The sequence below is a fragment of the Phalacrocorax carbo genome, chromosome 1, assembly GCF_963921805.1.
Source record: "Phalacrocorax carbo chromosome 1, bPhaCar2.1, whole genome shotgun sequence".
Classification (NCBI taxonomy): domain Eukaryota; kingdom Metazoa; phylum Chordata; class Aves; order Suliformes; family Phalacrocoracidae; genus Phalacrocorax; species Phalacrocorax carbo.
The window spans coordinates 63730088-63751623 of record NC_087513.1 but is presented as its reverse complement, the minus strand read 5'-3'; the positions used below and the strand labels follow the sequence as shown (position 1 = coordinate 63751623).

The window sequence follows — 21536 nt, the reverse complement described above, 5'->3', positions numbered from 1 at the left end:
GAAGTAATATTAGAAGTTACAACAAAACATTTGTCAAATACAATGTATCTACTGAAGAGCTAACAGGATAGAGTTGAAGAGTAAAACTCACCTTTTTACGTTAGCACCAGCCTGAATATTGTGTTCAGCATTTTTCAGAGTGGACTTTTAATTGGTGTTCTAGATGCGTATTTGTTCCTTTTGGTCAGTTTCATGATGTAAGAATGCTGATTTTTCTTGGCCAAAATATATTTCCGTGTTAAAAGTTCATCGCATCATTCACTGGAGAGGATAAAAGATCTTAACTTGCAGTTAATTTTAAACCTATTTTATATTTCACTTTTTTGTTCCATTTGGTGATTACCTATTTGATCATACAGTTTTGTATGTTTTGCTAATGAATAGGTTTATTCCATACAAGCAATCAAACATAATTTAGCATTAATAAAATCTTATACTTTCAACGTTTGCAGTAATCTGTAAGGCTGGGGAAGAATTTAGTTATCTTTAAAACACTTTAACCCCACTTTCCAATACTTTAAACCATCCTTCACTAGGAGTTAATCTTTTTTGGTCTTTCTGTAACTTCAATCCTTCCTGCCAAGTGTTCAGCGGTGCTGATCACACAGTCTATTAGTAAAGTATCAATATTGGACGCTTGTTTTCAGTGCCTATTTTTAATAGCACTGTCTGTGTGCAGTGACACATTGCTCCTTGACATAGCTGTTCAGCTCTCTAATTATAAAAGTCACATCCTTTCACATTAGAGCTTACAAGGGCTCAGAGGGTGTGTATTAGGAAACTGAGGTCAACGCTTAAAAGATAACAAGACTCCTCTAGAGACTTACAGTTCCCTTAGTTTCCTGCACAACAGTCCATAACAACATTTAAGTCCATTGTCAGCCTGCATAAAATCTTTAATTATTTTCGTTAACAAAGCAATTTGTAATCCCTGTTGACTATACTTCCAAAGGTCACAGAGAACAGTATTAAAAAATTTGCATAGGAAAGCGAAGGCTTAGGTGTATGTAGTTTTCCCACTTCCAAAATGAAACTAAGTAAATTAAATGAAGTTTTACACTTGAATCAAAGATTAAATCATACACAGAAATGGTAGGTTTTCTTCAAAATGGTTGCTTTTATTTGATACAGAAGGAATATGACAGAGTGTATCTAAATATAAGAAATGTACTTAGACCTAGAAGTGAACGTTGAGATTGTTCTTCCAGAAATGGAGTACTCGGGACTATCGCTAATATCTTTAATTGAATAGTGAGAGTCTTAAAACTTCCCTGTTAAAGATCATCTACATTTGATTATTTTGCCTTAACTGAAGGTCTAACAAGAGGGAGAAGATATTCTTCTGCAGAGAATTCCATAGAAGGAACTACCTGTTTCTATAATAGCTGCCACCTTCCATTGTTCTTACTGGGATTTAGGCCAAGAGGCAGTGTCGTCATGAGATACCTTTAAACATATTAAGATCTATATAGCTTTGAGTGTCATGCCAAGATCCTGGTTCTAAATGGTGACTCAGTGTTATTAGAGAAACAAAGATGAAGTGCTGTGCTTAACAGAGCAACATACTTTGTGTGGATGAGGGAATGTGATTTAAGATATTTTTTTGAATTCACAGTAGCTTAGCCTGATTTTACAGATAACAACTGCTTTCAGTCACCTGATTTCAGGAGTATTCCTCCCAGCCTCTGGAATCATGCAGAGCCATAAACTTATCTGAGGGTGTACCAGTTCATTTTAAAGTAACAACTGTAATTACCAGGGTAATTAACAAAAACAAGAAAAAAAACCAAAAAAAACCCAAAAACAAAAAAAACCCAACCCAACTATATTTAGACTGAATTTTTTTAAAAGCTCAGTTACAAATCACTTTCATGGATGAAGAGATGAGGGGTCCTAACAATATGTGATGTGTTGTTGTGAAGATTGTAAATCTATCTGAAACCTATATGTGAAAGAGAAGGGTGAGAAGACTACAGTAATCTTTTGCAGGGGAATGTAGAAAGCGGGGAGGGGGTGGAAAGCAATTGGAGAAATTGTTTGGGTTGTTTTTTGTTTATTTTTTTTTTCTAGAGTAGTATAAAGGAATGCAGCTTCCCTGGCTCTTTGAACAATATAAGGCAGAAGGAGAACTGGGGAGGTATTTTCTGACTGCTTTGCACAGATCTTGCAAAATAAAGAAGTGGTAAAAATGGACGATGGTTTGGATGCATATAGGAATATTGGCATAGCCAGACTGGTTCTGTACTTAATCAGGATTTCTGCCAGCAGCCTTGACACAAGTATACAGCCTGCTGACCTTGAGCCTTGGATTCTGAACATTTACAAACGTGTTTCCTGCTCGTGGTTGTCTGGGACATATGCTGTCTTTTAAGAGTACATGCTGCGTAGAGCTGCTCAGCTACTTCATGTTTGAGTTCTTTCAACACTTAAAGTAAACCATGTGGACTAGGTGGCTGATATGATTGATTACTTTGTCATATGCCAGTGTTTTTGATGTCTATTTGACACCTCATTCTCTGATTAGTACTTTACCTTACTACTAGCAAAAGCATGTTTATGGTTAGTATTTCCTCTCCTCTTCCTTTTTAGGTCTTTCTGTGATGAAAACCAATGTGTATCATCACAGTGATGTTCTTAATCTTTAACAGGTCTGCATTTTAACCCCTATTGGCAGCTCTGTAGTCGCACAAAGCAGGCAGAATACACCAGTAAATTGTGATGTGAAAGTAAAATTGCAAGTACCAAAATGATCTTTTTAACCTTTAAATCATTTAATCCTCTGGCTTCCATGTTTAGTGTTTCTGTATAACTGCTTTTATTTTTAAACAAAGAAATTCCAGGTTCAAAGTGTCTAAGACAAAGTAATATTGAAGATACTACTTCTAATTAACTTTTTCAGAGAGCCACTTCTCTGGCTCTAGCCTGTATACAGAAGCAGAAATTGCCCAACATGCCATCTGTGGAATATGTACTCTATGGGAGGTAAAAAATATATGCTCTTGCTGCACTTGATTTCTCTTCTTCTGGCTTCATCCAGTGAGCTGCTTGAGGAGTCTGTTGGTCAACAGTAGGCAACTCACAAGAGTTTTGAGCAAACTTGACTTGTGAACCAGATCAGTGTGTGGATGTGCTGCTTCTTTACTTCCAAAATAATTGTTAAATATTATATGTAATAAAAGTTGGTCTTATTTTACTTTTTCTCTTCTCAGTGTTCTTTGAAAGTGTGAAATCAGAACTCAGGAATGGATCCTCAGAGTACTCTGATATTTCTGATTCAGAAGAATCTGAGCCTGATTGCACTACACAGGTATAGCTATAAAAAGTCACAAACATTAATAAAGGAATTAAATATAATTTTGCTCAGTCACTTCAAATTTAGCTGGTCAAAGTTTGTGTTAAAAGAGTAATAACAAAGTATTTAATTCTTGTTCAAGTTAATATCTCAAACTTATGGTTCTGCCTCATTCTTCATTTATTCATTTATTATTAATGTTGAGAAAAATGACAAGACAGGCTATCTTCAACCAAATGTTATGATCTTTGTCATTGAAGTGGGGCTGGCAAAGGATGAGCCATGCTCTGGAGCATGCAAAGTCTGAGAAAAGTTAGATTGCTTTGTTCATTTCTTCCATAACAAGTCTAAATTTCATCATTAGAATTATAAGTATCTGCCACACAGTTCCATTTTAGAGCGTAGAATCGTAGAATTGTTAAGGTTGGAAAAGACCCTTAAGATTATCGAGTCCAACCGCTGACCTATCACTGCCAAGTCCACCACTAAACCATATCCTCAAGCACCACATCTACCCTTCTTTTAAATACCTCCAGGGATGGAGACTCAACCACCGCCCTGGGCAGCCTGTTCCAATGTTTGACAACCCTTTCAGTGAGGAAGTTTTTCCTAATATCCAACCTAAACTTCCCCTGGCGCAGCTTGAGGCCATTTCCTCTCGTCCTGTCGCTTGTTACTAGGGAGAAGAGACTGACCCCCGCCTCGCTACAGCCTCCTTTCAGGTAGTTGTAGAGAGCAAGAAGGTCTCCCCTCAGCCTCCTGTTCTCCAGACTAAACAACCCCAGCTCCCTCAGCTGCTCCTCATAAGACTTGTTCTCTAGATCCTTCACCAACTTCGTTGTCCTTATTTGGACACGCTTCAGCACCTCGATGTCCTTGTAGCAAGGGGCCCAAAACTGAGGTGCGGCCTCACCAGTGCCAAGTACAGGGGCACTATCACCTCCCTGGTTAAATGGGAACAATCTTGCAGACCTTCAGTTTTTTAAATAAGCTGGAGTGGCTAAATCCTATTGAGGTGTTTTAAGACTATTTGAAATTAATGGGCATCCTCCATTTGAGGGACTAGATAGTGGTGATTTCTGCACAACTAAGTGAAATATAAGTGTGCACACACACACACACACACGTGTGCATGCATTATATATTTACATACATGTATTAATACAACTTCTAGTATTTAGAAATGTGCATATGCATATAAAAATATTTTTGAGTTTTTTTCCCTTGCAAAATTGTGCTTTGACTTACTAATTTCAATTTTAATTGGATAGTAGTAAAATGCTCATAGGGTGGAGGGATTATCTCAGATTTTTGTTTCATGCTCCTGGAAAGCAAATGCTTTGGTGTTTCTTTCAATTGTCAACCTATTATAAGACTTTAGAAGAAGTCTTCAAATTCCTACTTTTCCATGGTGGTTAATTTAATATTAGTTATCTTCCATCATTACCTTATCTAGATGTTGGAATAAGTGATAGGAACCTTCATGATGTGGCTTCTTCTGGTTTCCTTAACTGCATTGTCAGCAACTTTGGCTCAGCAGGTTTCCTTTTTTAAGACCCAGAATGAGTAGTTATTCAGAAGTGATATTTTTCTTCTTCACAGGAGAATGTAACCAGCTTTGGATGACTTTGTCATTGCATTAAATGTTTTAGGTTAATGCCATTTACTCTCTTGGATTTTTGATATATCATTACAAAAGACAAATGTAATCATGCAGAAAAAATGATTCCATTAGATACTATTAGAAATTAAGAAGCAGAAGAATATAGAAGGAACTATCTCAGTAGCTCCTATCAATCCTTTTTATATTTTCTTATTGCACTGAAGGAGACCTTAACAAAACAAGATAATAGCTTTATTAGTAACATTGAGTCATAGTTACAATTTAATTGCCCATTTGTGTCACTTTCCAAGTGTCAAAGATTAACAAGCTGCTCTTGTGAATGAAGCTGTTGTATAAAAACATCCCTTGGTGATATGATGCACTCCACTCATTCCAGTTCTGTTTTTGATGGTAGGGACAGTGATGTCAGTCTTGAAGGATTATGATTCTTCCATGTCCTGATCTTCCACTTTCAACACTTTTATTGATTGTCATTTATATTCCTTGGCTTGAAAAAATTGTGGCATTCTCTGTACTTGTTGAACATAGATTAGTGTGAAGGAACAAGATGGAACATATCTATTGTAGCCCTTGCTTCACATAAAAGCATATTGAGTCATATATGGTTTCTCGACCTTTGAGAAGCTTCTGTCCATACAAGCTATAATCTCAATAGGAGCTTGAGAATGCAAGAAGCCCTTGCATTCACGAAATGAGGCAGTGCCACTGTAAGAGAGCCGACAGCTGCTGTGCCTGAGAGCTTCTGTCACTCATAGAGAGATGGTGCTGCTGAAAGTTATCTTTTGTGAGAGCAGGAGCCAGAAACAGTTACTTGGGGCAGGTTGTGTCCCATTATGATGTGTAATAGGGCTCAACTCTGGCTGCTGCGTGGAACCATGCTTCCATATTTTTTCCTCTACTTTGAATATAGAAGATAAGAATAATCAGTGCTCTCTTTAAAGAGAATACAATGATTTGTGCATGATTTAACATGTGCAGTGTTTTCTGTAAGAAAATGGATTTTGGAGATGGCTTCTGTATTGCTGGAGCATGTACTCATCAGTGTTATGAAATTTGGATGTATAGCATCTCAGTTGCTATGTTCAAATTAACTGCATTCTTAATATAAAAAAGTTGGACCTGGAAGCTTTTGAATTTTTTTACTTAGCATAAATCAAGGTAGTGTCTCTATTTAGGAGGCATGGTGACCATTCTGCATACCGTTTCCTCTTGTTTCAGCAGAAGGATTCCTCCACAGAGGAGTCGGAAAGCTCAGGTGATGAAGAGAAACAGGAAGTAACATCAAATTTCAAAGAAGAATCTAAGGTCACAAGAGACCTTTGTCAAAATACCCAGAAGCCATCCAGAAATGAAACTCCCAGTAAAAAGTAAGCACGTTGTGGGCATTTGTTTATAAAGTGTTAGACCTTTCTGCACATATCTATGGTTCTGCTTTTATACCAATATAAAAATGATTCCTTCAGAGAAATTTAGGGTCCTGATTTGAACTGCTTAGTACTCCTTTATTTTTCTAGGGAATGTCCTACCTCGACAAGTACAGAAGAAGAAGCTATTCAGGGCATGCTTTCTATGGCAGGATTGCACTATACTACATGTTTACCAGGTCATACTCAAAGCACAGACTGCACAGATAAAAGAACCTCTCTTCAGGAACACAGAAGCTACCCCAGGAGTCGGCATAAAGACAGACAGCCATCTCAGAGCCACAAAACAATAGAATGTGGTAGGTATCTGAACTAATGACTCTGTTGGTCTCTGTTCTTGGACAGACTGCTCAGAATAAGCACTTAAAGTTAAAATTTTACACTTGTCAAGTTTTTAAGTAAATCAGATCGAAATTTTAAAAGGTGTGTTTTTTGGTTTTGTTTTGGTTTTGGGGTTCCCCCCCCTTATAAAAAGTAAATGTTACTTCTGAAAACTGGGACAAACTTAGCTTGAGAGGTCATCAGAATACATCGTCTTAGTATTGCCATCTAAAAGTTTTGTGGCATCCTTACAAAAGTGGCAAAGTTATGGCTAGATTGAAAGTGTAGTCTCCTTATTGAAAGTGCAATCTTCTTCAGAAAAGATTCACAGAACCTTTATGGTTGCAGCTTTCATGGCATGTGCGTTACTTAGATATCCATAGGAATCTGTGTGGTGATTTTTCATGTGTCTTTGGAGGCATTTTAGCTTTACTCTTGAAATACTGCTATGAATGCAGTGCATTAAAGGAAACTCTAATCTTGAAGAGGAGAATTCAGAGGTAATGTTTTTGTCAGTGGCGTTTTGATGCCCGTGGAAAACAGACGTCCGGTAAATGCATTTTGGGAACGACAGGCAGCAGAACGTTAACACTGATCCCCTCAAAGGAATCAAAATTGCTTCTTGGAACCATGTGTCAGTCATTATGTTTGAAAATTCTTTGCTTGAGAAGAAAATGGAAGAGGATTTTTATAGCTTTGCTGATGTGAAACAAATAGGGTGCTAATTCAAAGAACTAATAGTATGTTGATTTTTGTTTACTTGGGTAACAGGAAAGCCTAATGCAATGTAATGGACTGTGTTCTGGTAATGGAAGCTGTATGTCTTTAAAACCCACCAACCAAAAAAAAAATTAGAACCAATAACAAAAAACCCTAACCAGCAAACCACACAGACACAGAATGCCTCTCCAACTTTGCAACTTTATGAAAAACATAATAGCCAGGTTTCTAAATTGTGGTGGGTTGACTCAGGCCAGCAGCTAAGCACCCACACAGCCATTTGTTCTCTCTCCCCGCCCTGTGGGATGGGGGAGAGAACAGAAAGAGCAAAAGTGAGAAGATTCATGGGTTGACATAAAGACAGTATCGCAAGTGAAGGAAAGAGGGAAAAAAACAAGTGCAAAGGCAGTCACTCACCACCTTCTGCAAGCAGATGATGCACAGCCAGTCTCTGAGCAGCGACCGCCTTGGAAGACTGCCTATCCCCTTCCTCTACCCCAGTTTTTATTGCCAGGCATGACGTTATATGGTATGGAATATCCATCCCTTTGGCCAGTTCAGGTCAGCTGCCCTGGCTATGATCCCTCCCAGTCTCTTGCCTACCCCTAGCCTACTTACTGCAGGGAGCAGAGTGGGAAAAGAAAAAGCTGTGACACTGCAAGCACTGTTCAGCAACAGCCAAAACTTTGGTGTGTTATCAACACTGTTTTATCCACAAATCTAAAATACACACCATATGGACCGTTAGAAAAAAATTCCATTCCAGACAGACCCAGTACATGTATCAGATTCCGCAGATGAAGAAGATGAAACTGTGCTTCTTAGCTAGCGGGTTTTGCAAAAGTTTTTGGTCTCTCCAAATTCAAATTGAATTGGTGTCTTGGGATACCCTTAATTTTACAAGTTAATTGTACTGCAAATGTGTTTTTGGTGTGGATGCTTCTTCTAGAGGCATATCAGCCTAGATCTTCCATATGTTGTATCTGAAGAGCACATCAGTGCTTAGAAACAATACAATCAATAATACCTGAAAATGAAAGACAATGCCCATCTTTGTATGAACTCATGATACAAAGCCATGGTAGAAAACTGAAAAATGTAGCGTAACAAAGTAAGCAAGCTGTCTTTGATATCAGTACTTCCAAATTTGCATGATTATATTTGCCTGACCTTCTTACTGTGGTGTATGGATCTTTATTTAGGTGTATTTATACTGTGAGATTGTTCTCCCAATTTAGTGTGTAGAAGCTGGCAGTTCTGACAAGTTTTATTTTGTATCTAGGAAATATTTTCCGTTGCATTTTCCTTTCTTTCTTATTTTAATTTTGAGGTTATTCAAATGTATAATTAACTTTGTATTCCTAGTTTCTGATTTTAAAATATAAGCTTGTTGAACTTCTCTTTAGGTAGGTCTGTGAAGGAAGAGGAAAGAGACTTGGGGACTTCAGCTTGGGCTAGACACCTGAACGAAGCTTCAAGGATTACCCCTCAGGTAAAGCAATACTTTAAACACTTTGAACACAAAAATTTTTATAGCTGTAAGTACAGAATGCATGGTGGACAGGTCTTTCCACACTGTATATCTGGTAATAGATACTTCTGATGCTGGTAACTTAGTATTATGTTTTTGCCATGCTTTTTTCATTGTTGTTTTGAATTTTTTTCCCTTTCAGACTCTCTTCTGTCGTAGTGGCTAGTATTAAGATGCTCAGGGTGGTATCTTAAAAATAAAAATATAATATAAAAATATAAAAAGTGTGAATTTACATTCAGTCGTTACTGGGGAAGCACTGTATTGTTTATTCATTGTATTCCCTACCACAGCATCAGAACAAGGGGAACCTGTTGATAGTATTTGCAGTAAAGATACATGCTTAGGAAATTAGTACTGCCAAACTGGTACAACCTTTCAATAGCCAGCAGGTAGGAATATTTTTGCTTTCTTATGTCCAGGTGGAATCCAGCAAGGAATATATAAATGAAAGGTTGTGTCTCTTACACTCTGAACTTTAGTATTTCTAAACTTGTCTGTATTAGAAGTATTAGAATAAATAAACAATTAAATAGAAAAATAAAACAATGAAAGTTGCAAACCAACAGCGCTATTTAATAGCTGTGTTTTAACTGCATGCTTTTTAGGGTTGGTTTTTTTTTTTGTAAGTATGTCTAACTACATGATACTCATTACGGTTTGTAATTCCCAATTTAGCATTTGTTCTCTCCTCAGCTGAATATTGGAAACAAATTGCCTGTTTGTGTAGCCAGTGGTTATGGTATGGTTTGCTATACTGGCCAGTTTAATCAAGAGCAGTTTCTTTTGTTTTGATCGCTGCACACTAAACCCAAAAAGCAGAGAAACTGAGTACACTAGTATGTGTAATTAATCTACAGCATTGTCCTTAAGTGCATATGGAAAAGCTTGCACAGAGATACTATATCGTATCTTATTTTTAAGAGGTATCTATACTGAAAGGAATGAAGGAATCATTAAGTGGTCAGGCACTGGTGGAATGGAAATATCTTTTCAAAGATACAGTAGTATAATCAGAAAAAACTGAAGTGAACTTGTAGCCAGAAGATAACAACCCCCACTTTTTTCTTCTCCTCATTTCCATACTAGGATACAAGTAAAACTCAAAAATATATCAAGAAAGAGGGTGCATCAGAAGCCAATCACAAGGTTCAGGAAAACAGAAGTATAGTCCACAACAACGGCTTGAGTTTTCAGCATGGCAAGTATACACGAGACTCCAATCTAATCCAAGGAGAATGTCGGCTGAGTGATGGCAGCCTTAGCCCTGACCGGCCGTATGGGGAAACATCCTTGTCTGTACCACTTCATCCAACTAAGAGGCCAGCATCAAATCCACCCCCTATCAGCAACCAGGCAACAAAAGGTAATGTTTATCTCTGTTGTCCTCTTGCCAGAGGTGGGGAGGGGTGGGGGTGAGGGGGTGGGAAGAAAAAGTCTAGGAGAAGGAGATTGTAAACATCAAAAAGAGCTGTGAGATGCAGAAAGTGAAAAAAGGGGCAGAGTTAGACCTTGAAGAAAAATACAAAATGGGCATCCTGTGGACACTCAAATTTTGGCTCTGAATGTGTGGAGGTGGAATTAAGAGAGATCTAACTGAGTGCGTGGCCAGACGAAACTTTCATAGTTACTGTTGCACCTCTGCAGGTGTGTCTGTTATACATTTATTACAGGGAACAGAACCACAACTATCTTCTGCAACACTGGCCTGAATCAGATTTGTTTACTGAAGTGAAGGTTTAAAAGCTGTGACACTTCAAAAAATAGTCAGATGATCATAATATTTAGTTTTTAGTTTCTAGTCTATTTTCTGTAATTTACTCAAGGGAAAAACTTGAGCAAAATGCAGGAAGCTCAGTTTAGGTTCTCCCCTACCACACCCACTACCCTTCCCTAGACTGGAAATATGTGTAAATAACACAATCGCTGTATTTATGATAATGCTAGCCAGAGTTCAGGGAAAACAATTCCTGTTTTTTTACAGTTCTGATTCTCTGCTTGTTTGCTTCCAAGCAGACAAATGAAGAGCCCTTTTTGTGCCTTTTTTTTTTTGTTCGTTTGTTTGGTTTTGTTTTGTTTTTTAAACTGATTACTGTGAAAATTTTGCACGCTTCAGCTTGAAAGCTGGATTTCATCTTTGTTCTACGATGATAAAAATTTGTTCTGAAATTCCTGATTGAAGTACTTGATCTCATTTTTCAGGCAAACGTCCAAAGAAAGGAATGGCAACCGCTAAACAGCGCCTTGGGAAGATCTTGAAGCTGAACCGGAATGGCCATGCACGCTTCTTTGTTTAATGTAGCTGCTACTTCTACTACTGCTGTCTTTCCTACATAGACCAGTATTGAGGTCAACAGAGCCTGGAGCTGCTGTTAATCCTCTGCTTGAAGCAGACTTGCATGTACCATATAAAACACTGCCTGATGAACAAAAACAAGAAAGAAAAAAAAAACCAACAAAAAAAAAAAAACAAACAACCCAATGCTGCATTTTCACTGTGCCACACCTGCTCAGCAATAACCATATGGGAACGGGGAAATCTTCAGAGAGACATGGACTGTGAGAAGTAGTCTCTCATCAGGGCTTGAATATAATTTGTTGCTGGTAGTTTCTGACCTAATTAATGAGGGGAAGATGATGAAGGTGGTTTATCAATAATTTATTTCTGATAGATTTTGACAACTTTTAAATTCATTTTAAAAACCTATTTATTTGGAAGACTTTTTTGTGGGGTTATTAATTTAGATTTAAGAATGTGAAAGCTTTTAATTGTTTTGATAATGTATGTTTGGTGCAGTGGAGAGCCACATTAATTGCGATTAGTCTGGACTCCTAAGTTTGATATTCAGGTTATAGTCTTAAATAGGGGTGAGATGCATTATTAATTATTTTTTAAATTAAGGCATATGGAATCTTATTTTTTTCCTGCTTTTTGTAAGCTATTGGCTGGGCTTCTGTTGACTTGCAAGTTGCATATTCTCTGCCAGCTTGATTATTTTTTGACCTGTCCTCTTTTATACAGATTTATTTATTTGGTGGGCTGGAAGAGACTCCTAAAGACAGAATAATCTTCTTATGTCAGTCCAGTAGCTAACTTGTTTTAAACTGCACCCCTTTCCTCTGAACTGGAGCGCATATCTTTCCTCCTGATGATCTATCTGTGATGATTTTCTTCTGTAAAAAGGCTCCCTGAAATTGTATTTGTACAGGTTATTTAAGAGTTGGTACAAAGGAGGGAAACTTAATGTACCTTTTTGGAGGAACGGGACATCAGTTAAGATAAATGTTTCTTCAGAACAATTACTCTGAAATAACTCATAAGATATACATTGCAGTCTTAAGATTTGGCATATTACTTAATGTAGCATGGAAGAAGCATTAAAATATTATTGTACTTTAGACACATTTTACGGAAGAGTTGGGAAGGCAGGAGAATGTGTTGCTCTCAAAGCTGGGCGAGACAGCCAATTAAAAGTCTTAACTGGTGCATATATAAGCATTAAGTAGCTTACTGGTATCAGAATGATCATTTGTGTCAGGCTTCATACAGAGCTGATAGCAAATGCTGATTCTGAAGTATTGTAAATAATTTTGATTTAAAATTTGTATTTTTCTGTAATATAAAATTAAATATTTAACTTTTGGGGGATGGGGATGAAGGCGGAAAGGGGAATACTTTTACTTGATTCTGGAAAAAGGGCATTTTGCAGGGTCCAGCCAAAATGAAAACATTAGGATGCTAATGGCAAAAATATTGTTGGTTGTTCGGGGTTTTTTTGATTGCTAAGAGTAAAAATACTCAGGCATGGCTGTCCAAGTCACTGAACTGATTTAACTTTCCATACCAGTTTTTCCTTCCTCCATATTCTATACTGGAATTGTTTTCTCTTGTTGTGGTTTAAAAAGAAATTCAGTTGGACTTTCCAGAATATTTGTGCAGAGTTATTTTTATCTAGGCTGGATTATGAATGCCTTTACAAATTTATGGAAATAGTTCTGAGGTCAGGTGTTTTTGAGCGTTGCAGGGTCAAAACTACTTAGCACTAAGTTGTCCTGTTTGTAAATTGAGAAACATCAAAACATAATGCACTTGCAATTAGTCAGGTAGCTTTCATGGCATTACTTCCTCTGGAGCTTTAAAATTGTGACTCAGGAGTGTTTTTTGCAGCCCTGCTTTTACATCGTATTGACTTGACTTTATAATTTAGAGAGTGTGTGTGTAGGGGTGAATTTTTTAACCTTTTTTGTTTGTTAATTTTGGTTTCACAAAAGCATCTTTTCGGTCTTTTTTGCTTTGGGGTTTTTTTTTGTTAATGCAAGCCATCAACCTTGTTTAGACTACTGGGAACAGAGGTAACAAAGGATTTCTAAAAAGCAGAAGATAAGCTAAGAGGTACTCTGCAGGTGCTGAAAGTGACTGTAAGTACTTGGTGTTGCCAGGTGCTATGTTTTCCAGATGGAAATAGTTGAAAGAGAATATTTTAACTGTCTTCTAATATGTTCTCACCAAAGTCAAAGAAATAAACTATGCTGTCAACATTAGTTAAAATTATATACCCATATAAATATTCTCTCTGGTTAAGCTTGAGCAAATGGATTAATGCCTGCCAGGCTTTCGAAACAGTTTTAGCTTTAGCACATTGAATCAAACTGTTTCCTGGCTGTATAATTTTTAAGAGTAGAAAAATCCAGTTCAGGGTAGCAATCAGATTTTGAGCAGAATGAAGAATAAGCTTTCTCTTCTTAAAGGTGGATTTTTGAAAACACTTATCCAAAATAGAAGTATGCCAGAATAGAACCTGGAGTAAGGAATTCCAAAATATGGAGTATGCTTTCTTGTACATGTGACTGGCTTATACAAAGTCTCTTTTCTGAGCATTGGCATTATTTATCTGTGTCTTACTGTTAGAACACAGGTGTGGCTGGACCCATATATATTATTTCTTCTTGGTTTTATTCTTTCTTTACTCTACTTTCTACCTTTTTTTCCAAAGTGGCTCTCCACTGTATGAATTTATGTAGTAGTCTCTTCACAGGCTGCGAACAGGCAGAGGTTCATTCCCATTTTCTTCAGATATCTATGCTTCCAGTTAATTCTGATGTTCCACCTCAGAACAAGTGATTTAAAGCAAATTGCCATGATGAGCAGTATTAAAAAAAAAAAAGAAAGAAACAAAGAAAGGAAAAAACCAGGAAAAAAAAAAAGAGAAGTCTTCTGGTAGCTCATGAAGAGGATGTGGTGACCTCACTTGTTTTGTGTACTTGTAGGTAGGGATATTTTTATTGTGTTCTAGACAAAAACACTACTGCACCAATATTTCTGTACATGGACTGAACCTTGTGTTGTAGTGGAGAGAAAAAGTCCTATTTTTTTTCCTTGGTGTCTTACTTGGGGTGGAAGAGGGAGGGAGTAGGGAACACTGACTGGACAACAAAAAGAATTAAGCCTGCTATGGTAACTTGTTTTCAAGAATAATCTTTTTTGAAAAGTCAGAGAACTTGGATTTGGCATTAAACGTAATATTTTTTTGTAGACAGAACAATAGGAAATGAAATATTGTAGGGGTTTTCCCATTTTCTAAGTTCTCATGTTCCTGCAATTTAAAAAAAAAGCCAAAACCCAAACAAACATGACAATGGAAAGACCACCTAGAAATGATATCAAAGACTCTTCCAGCAACTTTCCCTTTTCTTCTGCTATACTTGCTAATAAACCCTGGCTACAAGGTAGCCTTTGTTGACCTCTGAGGTAGATTACCTATGCAACCTATAATACTCTACATGAATCCGTTCTTAAAGACAATTTTGAAAGGGTTAGATGTTGAGAGTTAAAATTGTTGCTTTCTGATCACATGGGGGATTTTGGGGGTTTGGGTTTTTTGGTGGTTGAAGTGCTTGTGTTACCTTTAGTAGAGATATAAGAGAGCACAGTGTCATGATCACGTTTTAGAAGCTTCAGCTTTCCCTAGGCTTTGCTATATGGCATAAGCTACCTTCATTCACAAGGCCATGAAGTTGTAAACGTTGAAAGTTTTTGCAGGGTTTCAGAGTCAGAGCTGATGCGAATCTTGCTTACCCCTTTTTTGGTAATTGTGGAGACTGAGCAGAAGTGAAGCTAGAATGATCTGATACTACAAGCCTATAACTACTGCCCTATTTAGGCTCCACATGCCCACCTATCCCTTCACACCCCCACCATGACCCCCAAATAGTGTCTTTCCAGAGTTACATTCACGTAATACTTCCAGACCATTAAAAGCTGTTTGTAGCTCTGGGCTTGAGTGAGCCTAGAGCTGCTGTTTCACAGATGAAATATAAATGGAACCAAGGGCCTTACTATTTGTGGTTAAACAAAATTAAAAGCTGCAACATCCATTTTTCCAAAAAAACAAAAAAACCTACCCAACAAAAAATACCCTAGTAACCCTCTTTGTGGGAGCGTATGAGTGATAAATCAAGCAGTGGATGGGAAATATAAGTAGCACTGATAAGGAAGTGCATGTTCTTCATCGGCTGCATTTCTGTTTGGAAAAAAAAGACTTTTTCTACTTTTAATATAAATTAAGCCATAAGAGTGTCATGCTGTGGGAAGGGAATGAAAGGGATCACTTTAAGAGATTATATTGATATGTATTGTCACTTCTGCTGGGAAATGTCTATTGCTGCCAATGCTTTGGTGAATCTTTTTTTTTTTAAAAAATATTGAATTAAAAAAAAGGGAAAAAAAAGAAAAAAAAGGGGCTAGTTCTTGGCTATATTTACTAGTTTTGTAGTAATGTTTTGCTGGCCCGTTTGTCTCTTCCTCTCCTTTTTCTACTCTCATAGTCTAATTTCTATCTTTCCTTCTAATGTCTCTGAAAATATTAGCTTGTCTGCTCAGTAGGGGTCGGTGTATGTGTGTCTTCCTTTTTACAGAAACGCACTACTGTGTTAAGTCTTTGGCTGGGAAATGGGATGCTGCAGCTTTAAGAGCATTTTCTTCAATTCATAACAGTATTTCCCATCCTCTTTTGCCTGCAGGCAGGGAAAGTGTATGTACAGTATTTATTTTGTTTTGATTTTACTTTAAATTTGTAAGTTTCTATAAGTAGTTCACATTGATTATTCTAGGGGAGGACAAGTGGCTTTGTTTAAATTTGTATTTGATATTCATAGTTTTCACTTTCTGTACTTCAAAATACTGAAATTAAAAAATTGTATTGCTTATGTTTTGATTTTAGCACTCTAAAGCGTTTAATTTCTTCAGACTTCTGCTCTATTGCTTCAGTGTAAATACAGAAAACTGTACAGAATATCATGAGGAGAAGAATGCTTTTCTAGGTCCAATATCTGTGCTCTTTACTTGTCATATTTTAAAGAAGTTTTCTGGAGAAATGTGAGAGGGAATATTCTCATACTGTTTTGTTGTGGGTTTTTTTTTTTTTTAATTTTATTTTCAAAGTGCAAATCTCATTTCAGTCCAAGATATTATATGGCAACTAAATGCATTTTGTGAAGATGTGTATTATTTTTGAATCCTAATATAAAAGGGAGGTGGAAGTGTTTGTGATCTATCATATTAGCAGATCTAGAACTGTAAGAAGGTTGTCAAATGGTATTTTCATGTTCTTGCAAATGGTATTTTCATGTTCTTGTTCTTGGCTTTTGTTAAGGTTTGTCTCATGCTACTGATGACTGACTTGTCTCTTGATTATTTTTTTCCCCTCTTTTTCCTTTAAGTGTCTGCAGTTTCTGGAAGAAGAGATTTCTCTTTCACACTCCATGTACTTTGTCATACTTGCTTTTATCCTGGATGACTTCTCTGGTGATATCTCCCACCACGTCATCTTCTGGTTTACAGTTGTCAGTGCTTCCTGTTTTGACTCCATACGGCAGTACAGTGTTTGCATGTGGGTAACAGAAGCGCTACTGTGTTGCACTCTGACTTTGTGTAATGCATTTTCTTCTGCAAATAGTGCTTCATGCTACTGAACTGCTTCAGTGCTGTGATGAGCAGATGCTTAGAATCCAGTGATGAGAGCCGTAGATAAATGATGTGGCATTGGAAGAACCAGGTGGCAAAAGGTGTTTGATTTGAGCATCCTCTGCAGCTGCTGAAGTTCACTACTTAGCCTGGCTTTTAGTTTATGGAGAATTAATGGTTGACTATAATGACTAGGACTTCATTGTGCCGGGTGCTTTACACACAAAGAACAAGAATGCTGACCTCATCAAAACATGTACTGCTTAAGTGTAAGATTGAAATAGTTTTTAAAAAACCCAGCAAATCAATAAGTTCTCTGGCCTAAAGTTTAAAACATGGTAGTGTTGTAGATTTTGGGGGCAGAAACTTCTGTGCTGTTTCAAAAACAAATTTCATTTGAGTGGAGTAAGACATCATGAGGAAAAATCATGATTTAAGCATAAAGGATGAAGATTAAATATTTATACATCTAGAAATCAGTTCCTGCTGTATTTTGACATGCCTTTATATCTTCAATTAATATGTTAAAACTGATTAAATTTGGTTAGCCAAAGATTTGCCAAAGATCTGAAAGAGCTGTTTGTCTATCAGAGAAACTACATATTTTGAAAAAGTCTTGATCACTGTGATTCAAGAACAATGCTACAACCTACGCATTTCCATCAGACTGACTCATCTGGATTTGTCACACTGAACTCACTGCTCATACTAATGTTTTGGTCTTAAAGTGATGGACTTAAGAGAGGGCCTCCATGGGCCACAAATACACAAGCACCTTTACTATTTGTCCTTTTGTTTTTGCCAGCTATGCTCCAGCTATGTGTCTGCTGTTTGGTGGGTAAGAGGTAGGATAGTACACTGGAAAATATGTGAAGTATCTCAAAGTGCTGCTTTAAATGCTACTGGATAGCTGTCAGCACCTGGAGCCGTGTTTCCACTAAAAGTCAGAGTTTCTGGTGTTCTGTTTTTCTGTTTGGGGAGGATGGAGAAATACTTACCTGGATTGTTCTTACCTAATGGACAGATGGATTTTAAAGATTTCAAGGCTACCACATGTGGCAAAAGAATTGAATCTCTAAAGTCAGGGAATGGGCAAGATCCCCTTCATGGTATATGAAGACTGAAGTTGTTGGTTTTGTTTTGGGGTTTTTGTTTTTTTTTTGTTGTTGTTGTTTTTTTTAAAAAAACAAACCTCAACCATATTCTACTGCTTTTGAGGTAGAGTACCCCGCTTGTAAAGTGCCTACAAACTTGGTTTTCTGTACCTTTAGTGAAGTTCAGCTCTTTCTCCAGGGAGTTTGTCACGACATTCTTAAGTTGTGAAGCTATTGTGGTGGTGGCTCATTAGTTAGCACATTCAACCAAACCTTTTCTTGTTTGTTTTGTTTAGATATAACTTTGGATTGATGATGGAAACCTGAGTAGTACAATGAATATGGTAAAGTCAATCATGCTGAGTGTTGGTTTCTATAGAGACTTTTTTTGCTTTATTTAGAAGTATTTCTCCTTGGAGCCCTTGAAATGACGCTTTAACTGCTGGTAAGTAATGTCAACTATCTCAAGCCAAAAGTTAATGAGGACTGAAACTGTAAAACCAGGATGTTATTGTTACTCATTCTGATACAACCAGGGATTTTAAATGCCTTTGTTTCTACAGCGGTCGATGACTAAAGTCTTCACTTGCAGAAGAAATAGTTCGTGATCAGGACAGTGAATAAAGTCTGTCATTGCCAGAGCTCATAGTATTCCACCTGACAGCCAGCTGATAGGACAGTTTGCTTTGTCTAGACTAAGGTCTGATTTCTCTGAAGCCAATTATATTCAGTCTTTAGAATAAGTACTGCAAATTTTTGAAGAGTTGTGTTTGGCTTAATAGATCTATTTATCTGTACTGCTCCTGCTGTATTTGCTTTGGTCTTGGAAAAAATACTCTACTTTGGAACATGTAAGTCAACTAAAAGAACAGTGTACAAAGAGTCTGCTTGTTTGTGATGCTTTGCCCCAAAGTTTATTTCTCATAAGAAATGTTTTATTTGCTTCAGTGAATGTGAGTAAAGTTCCTACATGTACTTGGAGATTATGATATTTATCTGGAAGAAACATTTGCCCTTGAATCATACACCTTGGTGGTAAGACATAAAGATGCAAGTTGGCTTTTTGTTGCAGTAAAACTAAAAGCCAGCAAAACCCTAGAAACTGCTACTCTGGTCTCCTAAAATAGAATCTGGGCTGTGGAAATGTGGTTTTAACTAGGCAGCTTTTCCAGGCTAGTATTAATTTGAAAAAGATACTAAATCATGTGCTTCATTCTTAAGTTGTTGATGTCTGGTTACAGAGATATTTCTTTTTTTACAAAAGATCTTTGAATAGATCCATTACAGGTCTGGCCCAGTAAGGATTTTCCTGTGCTCAGTCAGCACTCGTAGAATTTGCTTTGAATTGCATCTGGTTACTGAGCAGAGCTCTTGCCATGTGGTTAAAGTGCTTCTCGAGGCAGCTAGCATCTCTGTTCCCACTGAGTGGTACTGACTGAAGGAGGAGAGCATTGAAAGAGTGTATTTACCATGTCAACTGTCCTAAAAGTGATGTCAGAACTCGGTGCCTCAGATGAGGTTAGCGTTGAGAGGGTCCTTTTTTGCTTCTAAGTCCATCCATATTCAGCCCAGGTGCACTGGGAGGGGAAGAAGAAAAATTTGTGAGCAGTGCAGTGCGCTACTGGAAAATGAGTTGATCGTATTCCAAAGACTGCTGGACAGCTGTGCCTGTCATAAAACTAAACATCACACTTGATGCTGAATTGCCGTAGTCTTAGGAGGGAGACCAAGCATTAAATGTGACATGGCATCTGAGTGATCTCTTTCTCCCCAGTCTTGTGCAACAGCTCAGAGAAGAGGTGTTAGTGAGATGCTTTGGGAAGATGCAAAAACATTCTATAACACACCTCCACTGTGGCTACATGAAATTATTTTAGGCACTGGTTCTGTTGATCCATTTTCCTCAATATTAAGAGGATTTCACTTAAAAGGAGGAGTTCAGTTTGTACAGAAAGCAGAAAGAGATTTCATGTTATACATCCCACAGTTACCCTATGAGTGAGGTTTGTAAGGGGAAGTAAGATGTATTAGACCGACTGACATATTTGGAGAGTGGGACGTTAATGTTTAGTGCTCACGGTTCAGATGTAAGATGTTTCCTCTCCACACAAACCATGCCTTGCTTATATATACTCACTACATGGGGCCACCGCTATGAAATGGTAGCTTATAGACGCCTTTCAGTAATGTTGCCATTAGGAGCTTTCTTATTTTAAAGTACACTTGAAATAGTATTTACTGTAGTAATTGAGGAGAAAAATGATGTAATTTAGATGGTTTGAATGGATAATATATGTAATGTCTACAAGGAGATGTAGGAATAAGGCAGAATACCCTGAGGTTAATGTGTTCAGTACATTAAAAAAACACAACTACTTCAAAAAGAGGACCGTTCACAAGACGACAAAACTGAGGACATCAGAAATGCTTTAGCAGGCCACAGGATCTATATATGTATTTTTTTACTATACTCTGTCATCAACCATGGCAGGTACTGTATCAAGTGTGTGTCTGTATGTATAAGAATATATGTATTTTTTTCTGTTGCCTCAATTTCCAAGAATTTTAAGCAATATAGAATGTCAGCTACCAAACTCCAGTAATATTAGCATTTTTACCATAACTGTGATTAAAGGAATGTCTTCACTAATCCTTTTATTACATGCTTTAATTGACAAAAAACTAGTGCTGTCAATACTCTTAAAATACTGTATTTAAATTCTTTTCCACTTGGTTTGGACATTCAAAGATTTCTGAATTTTTTCCGCACTGATCCTAATTCTCACTATATTTTATAGTTTATGGCTACAGTTTATGGCTTGAAGAAAAAACTGAGTATCATTCTGTGCCAGACTGTTGTGGTTCACTGAAAAGGACTCTAAAAGACTGGGAACAACACAAAAAGAAATCTCTGATCTGTTAAATGTTCTGTGGAGCCCGTACCTCCAGCCTTTAGCTGAAGCACTAAAGCACAGGTTATACTTGAGACTTTAAAGATGTGATGTTGATCACATCTAATCAGATCAAAATGTACATAGTGGTAGAGAATAGAAGGGAAACCATATGTGTATAGTGGGCTATTTTTTTCTTCATTAGCTGCAGGAATGCTAGATTTTTCACTGTTTCACATGCATGGAGGAGTTATGCTGAATGGGCTTAGTACCTGAAATGCTTAGACTGTCGGGTGACAGAAATGGCTGCAAATAATAGGGCCAAAATTTCTGGCTAGAAGCGCCATGGTTTTCTTTTCCTAGGGAAGAATCTACTTAGATTTGCCCACCTTGGCTACAATCCTACCCTTAATTTCTAACCAGTTCAGCTGCTGAGTGGGCATACGCTGGTTTTAAGGAGGTCTAAATTAATGCCTCAGCTGATGTAGTGACATATCTTTAAATATTTAGCTGTGCCTCTAGGGGTTTTCAGGTGATGCTGCAGTTTGACCTTTTGGGATCCTTGGTTGAGACTTCTGAGGATTCAGAACTACCAGTGCTCTCCTGGAAAGAAGTTGTCTTGGTGCTTCCCGGCCCAGCCTACTGTGGGAAGGAGGCAGGGTGATCGTCTCTGCTG

General features: G+C 37.4%; 1 protein-coding gene across 2 annotated transcripts in view; it reads left to right on the top strand.

The window, feature by feature from the left end:
* Positions 1-16126, top strand: part of KDM7A (lysine demethylase 7A) — a 68614-nt gene extending 52488 nt beyond the window's left edge. Inside the window, exons 15-20 of one of the 2 annotated variants that reach the window (XM_064456898.1) lie at positions 3210-3307; positions 6138-6283; positions 6431-6643; positions 8792-8873; positions 10002-10278; positions 11115-16126. In XM_064456898.1, coding sequence (XP_064312968.1) covers positions 3210-3307; positions 6138-6283; positions 6431-6643; positions 8792-8873; positions 10002-10278; positions 11115-11209 — 911 coding nt within the window. In that variant the 3' untranslated portion in view covers positions 11210-16126. Of the gene's footprint in view, positions 1-3209; positions 3308-6134; positions 6284-6430; positions 6644-8791; positions 8874-10001; positions 10279-11114 lie in introns of both variants that reach the window. The other variant, XM_064456887.1, reaches the window with a different exon arrangement.
* The last annotated feature ends 5410 nt before the right edge of the window (positions 16127-21536 follow it).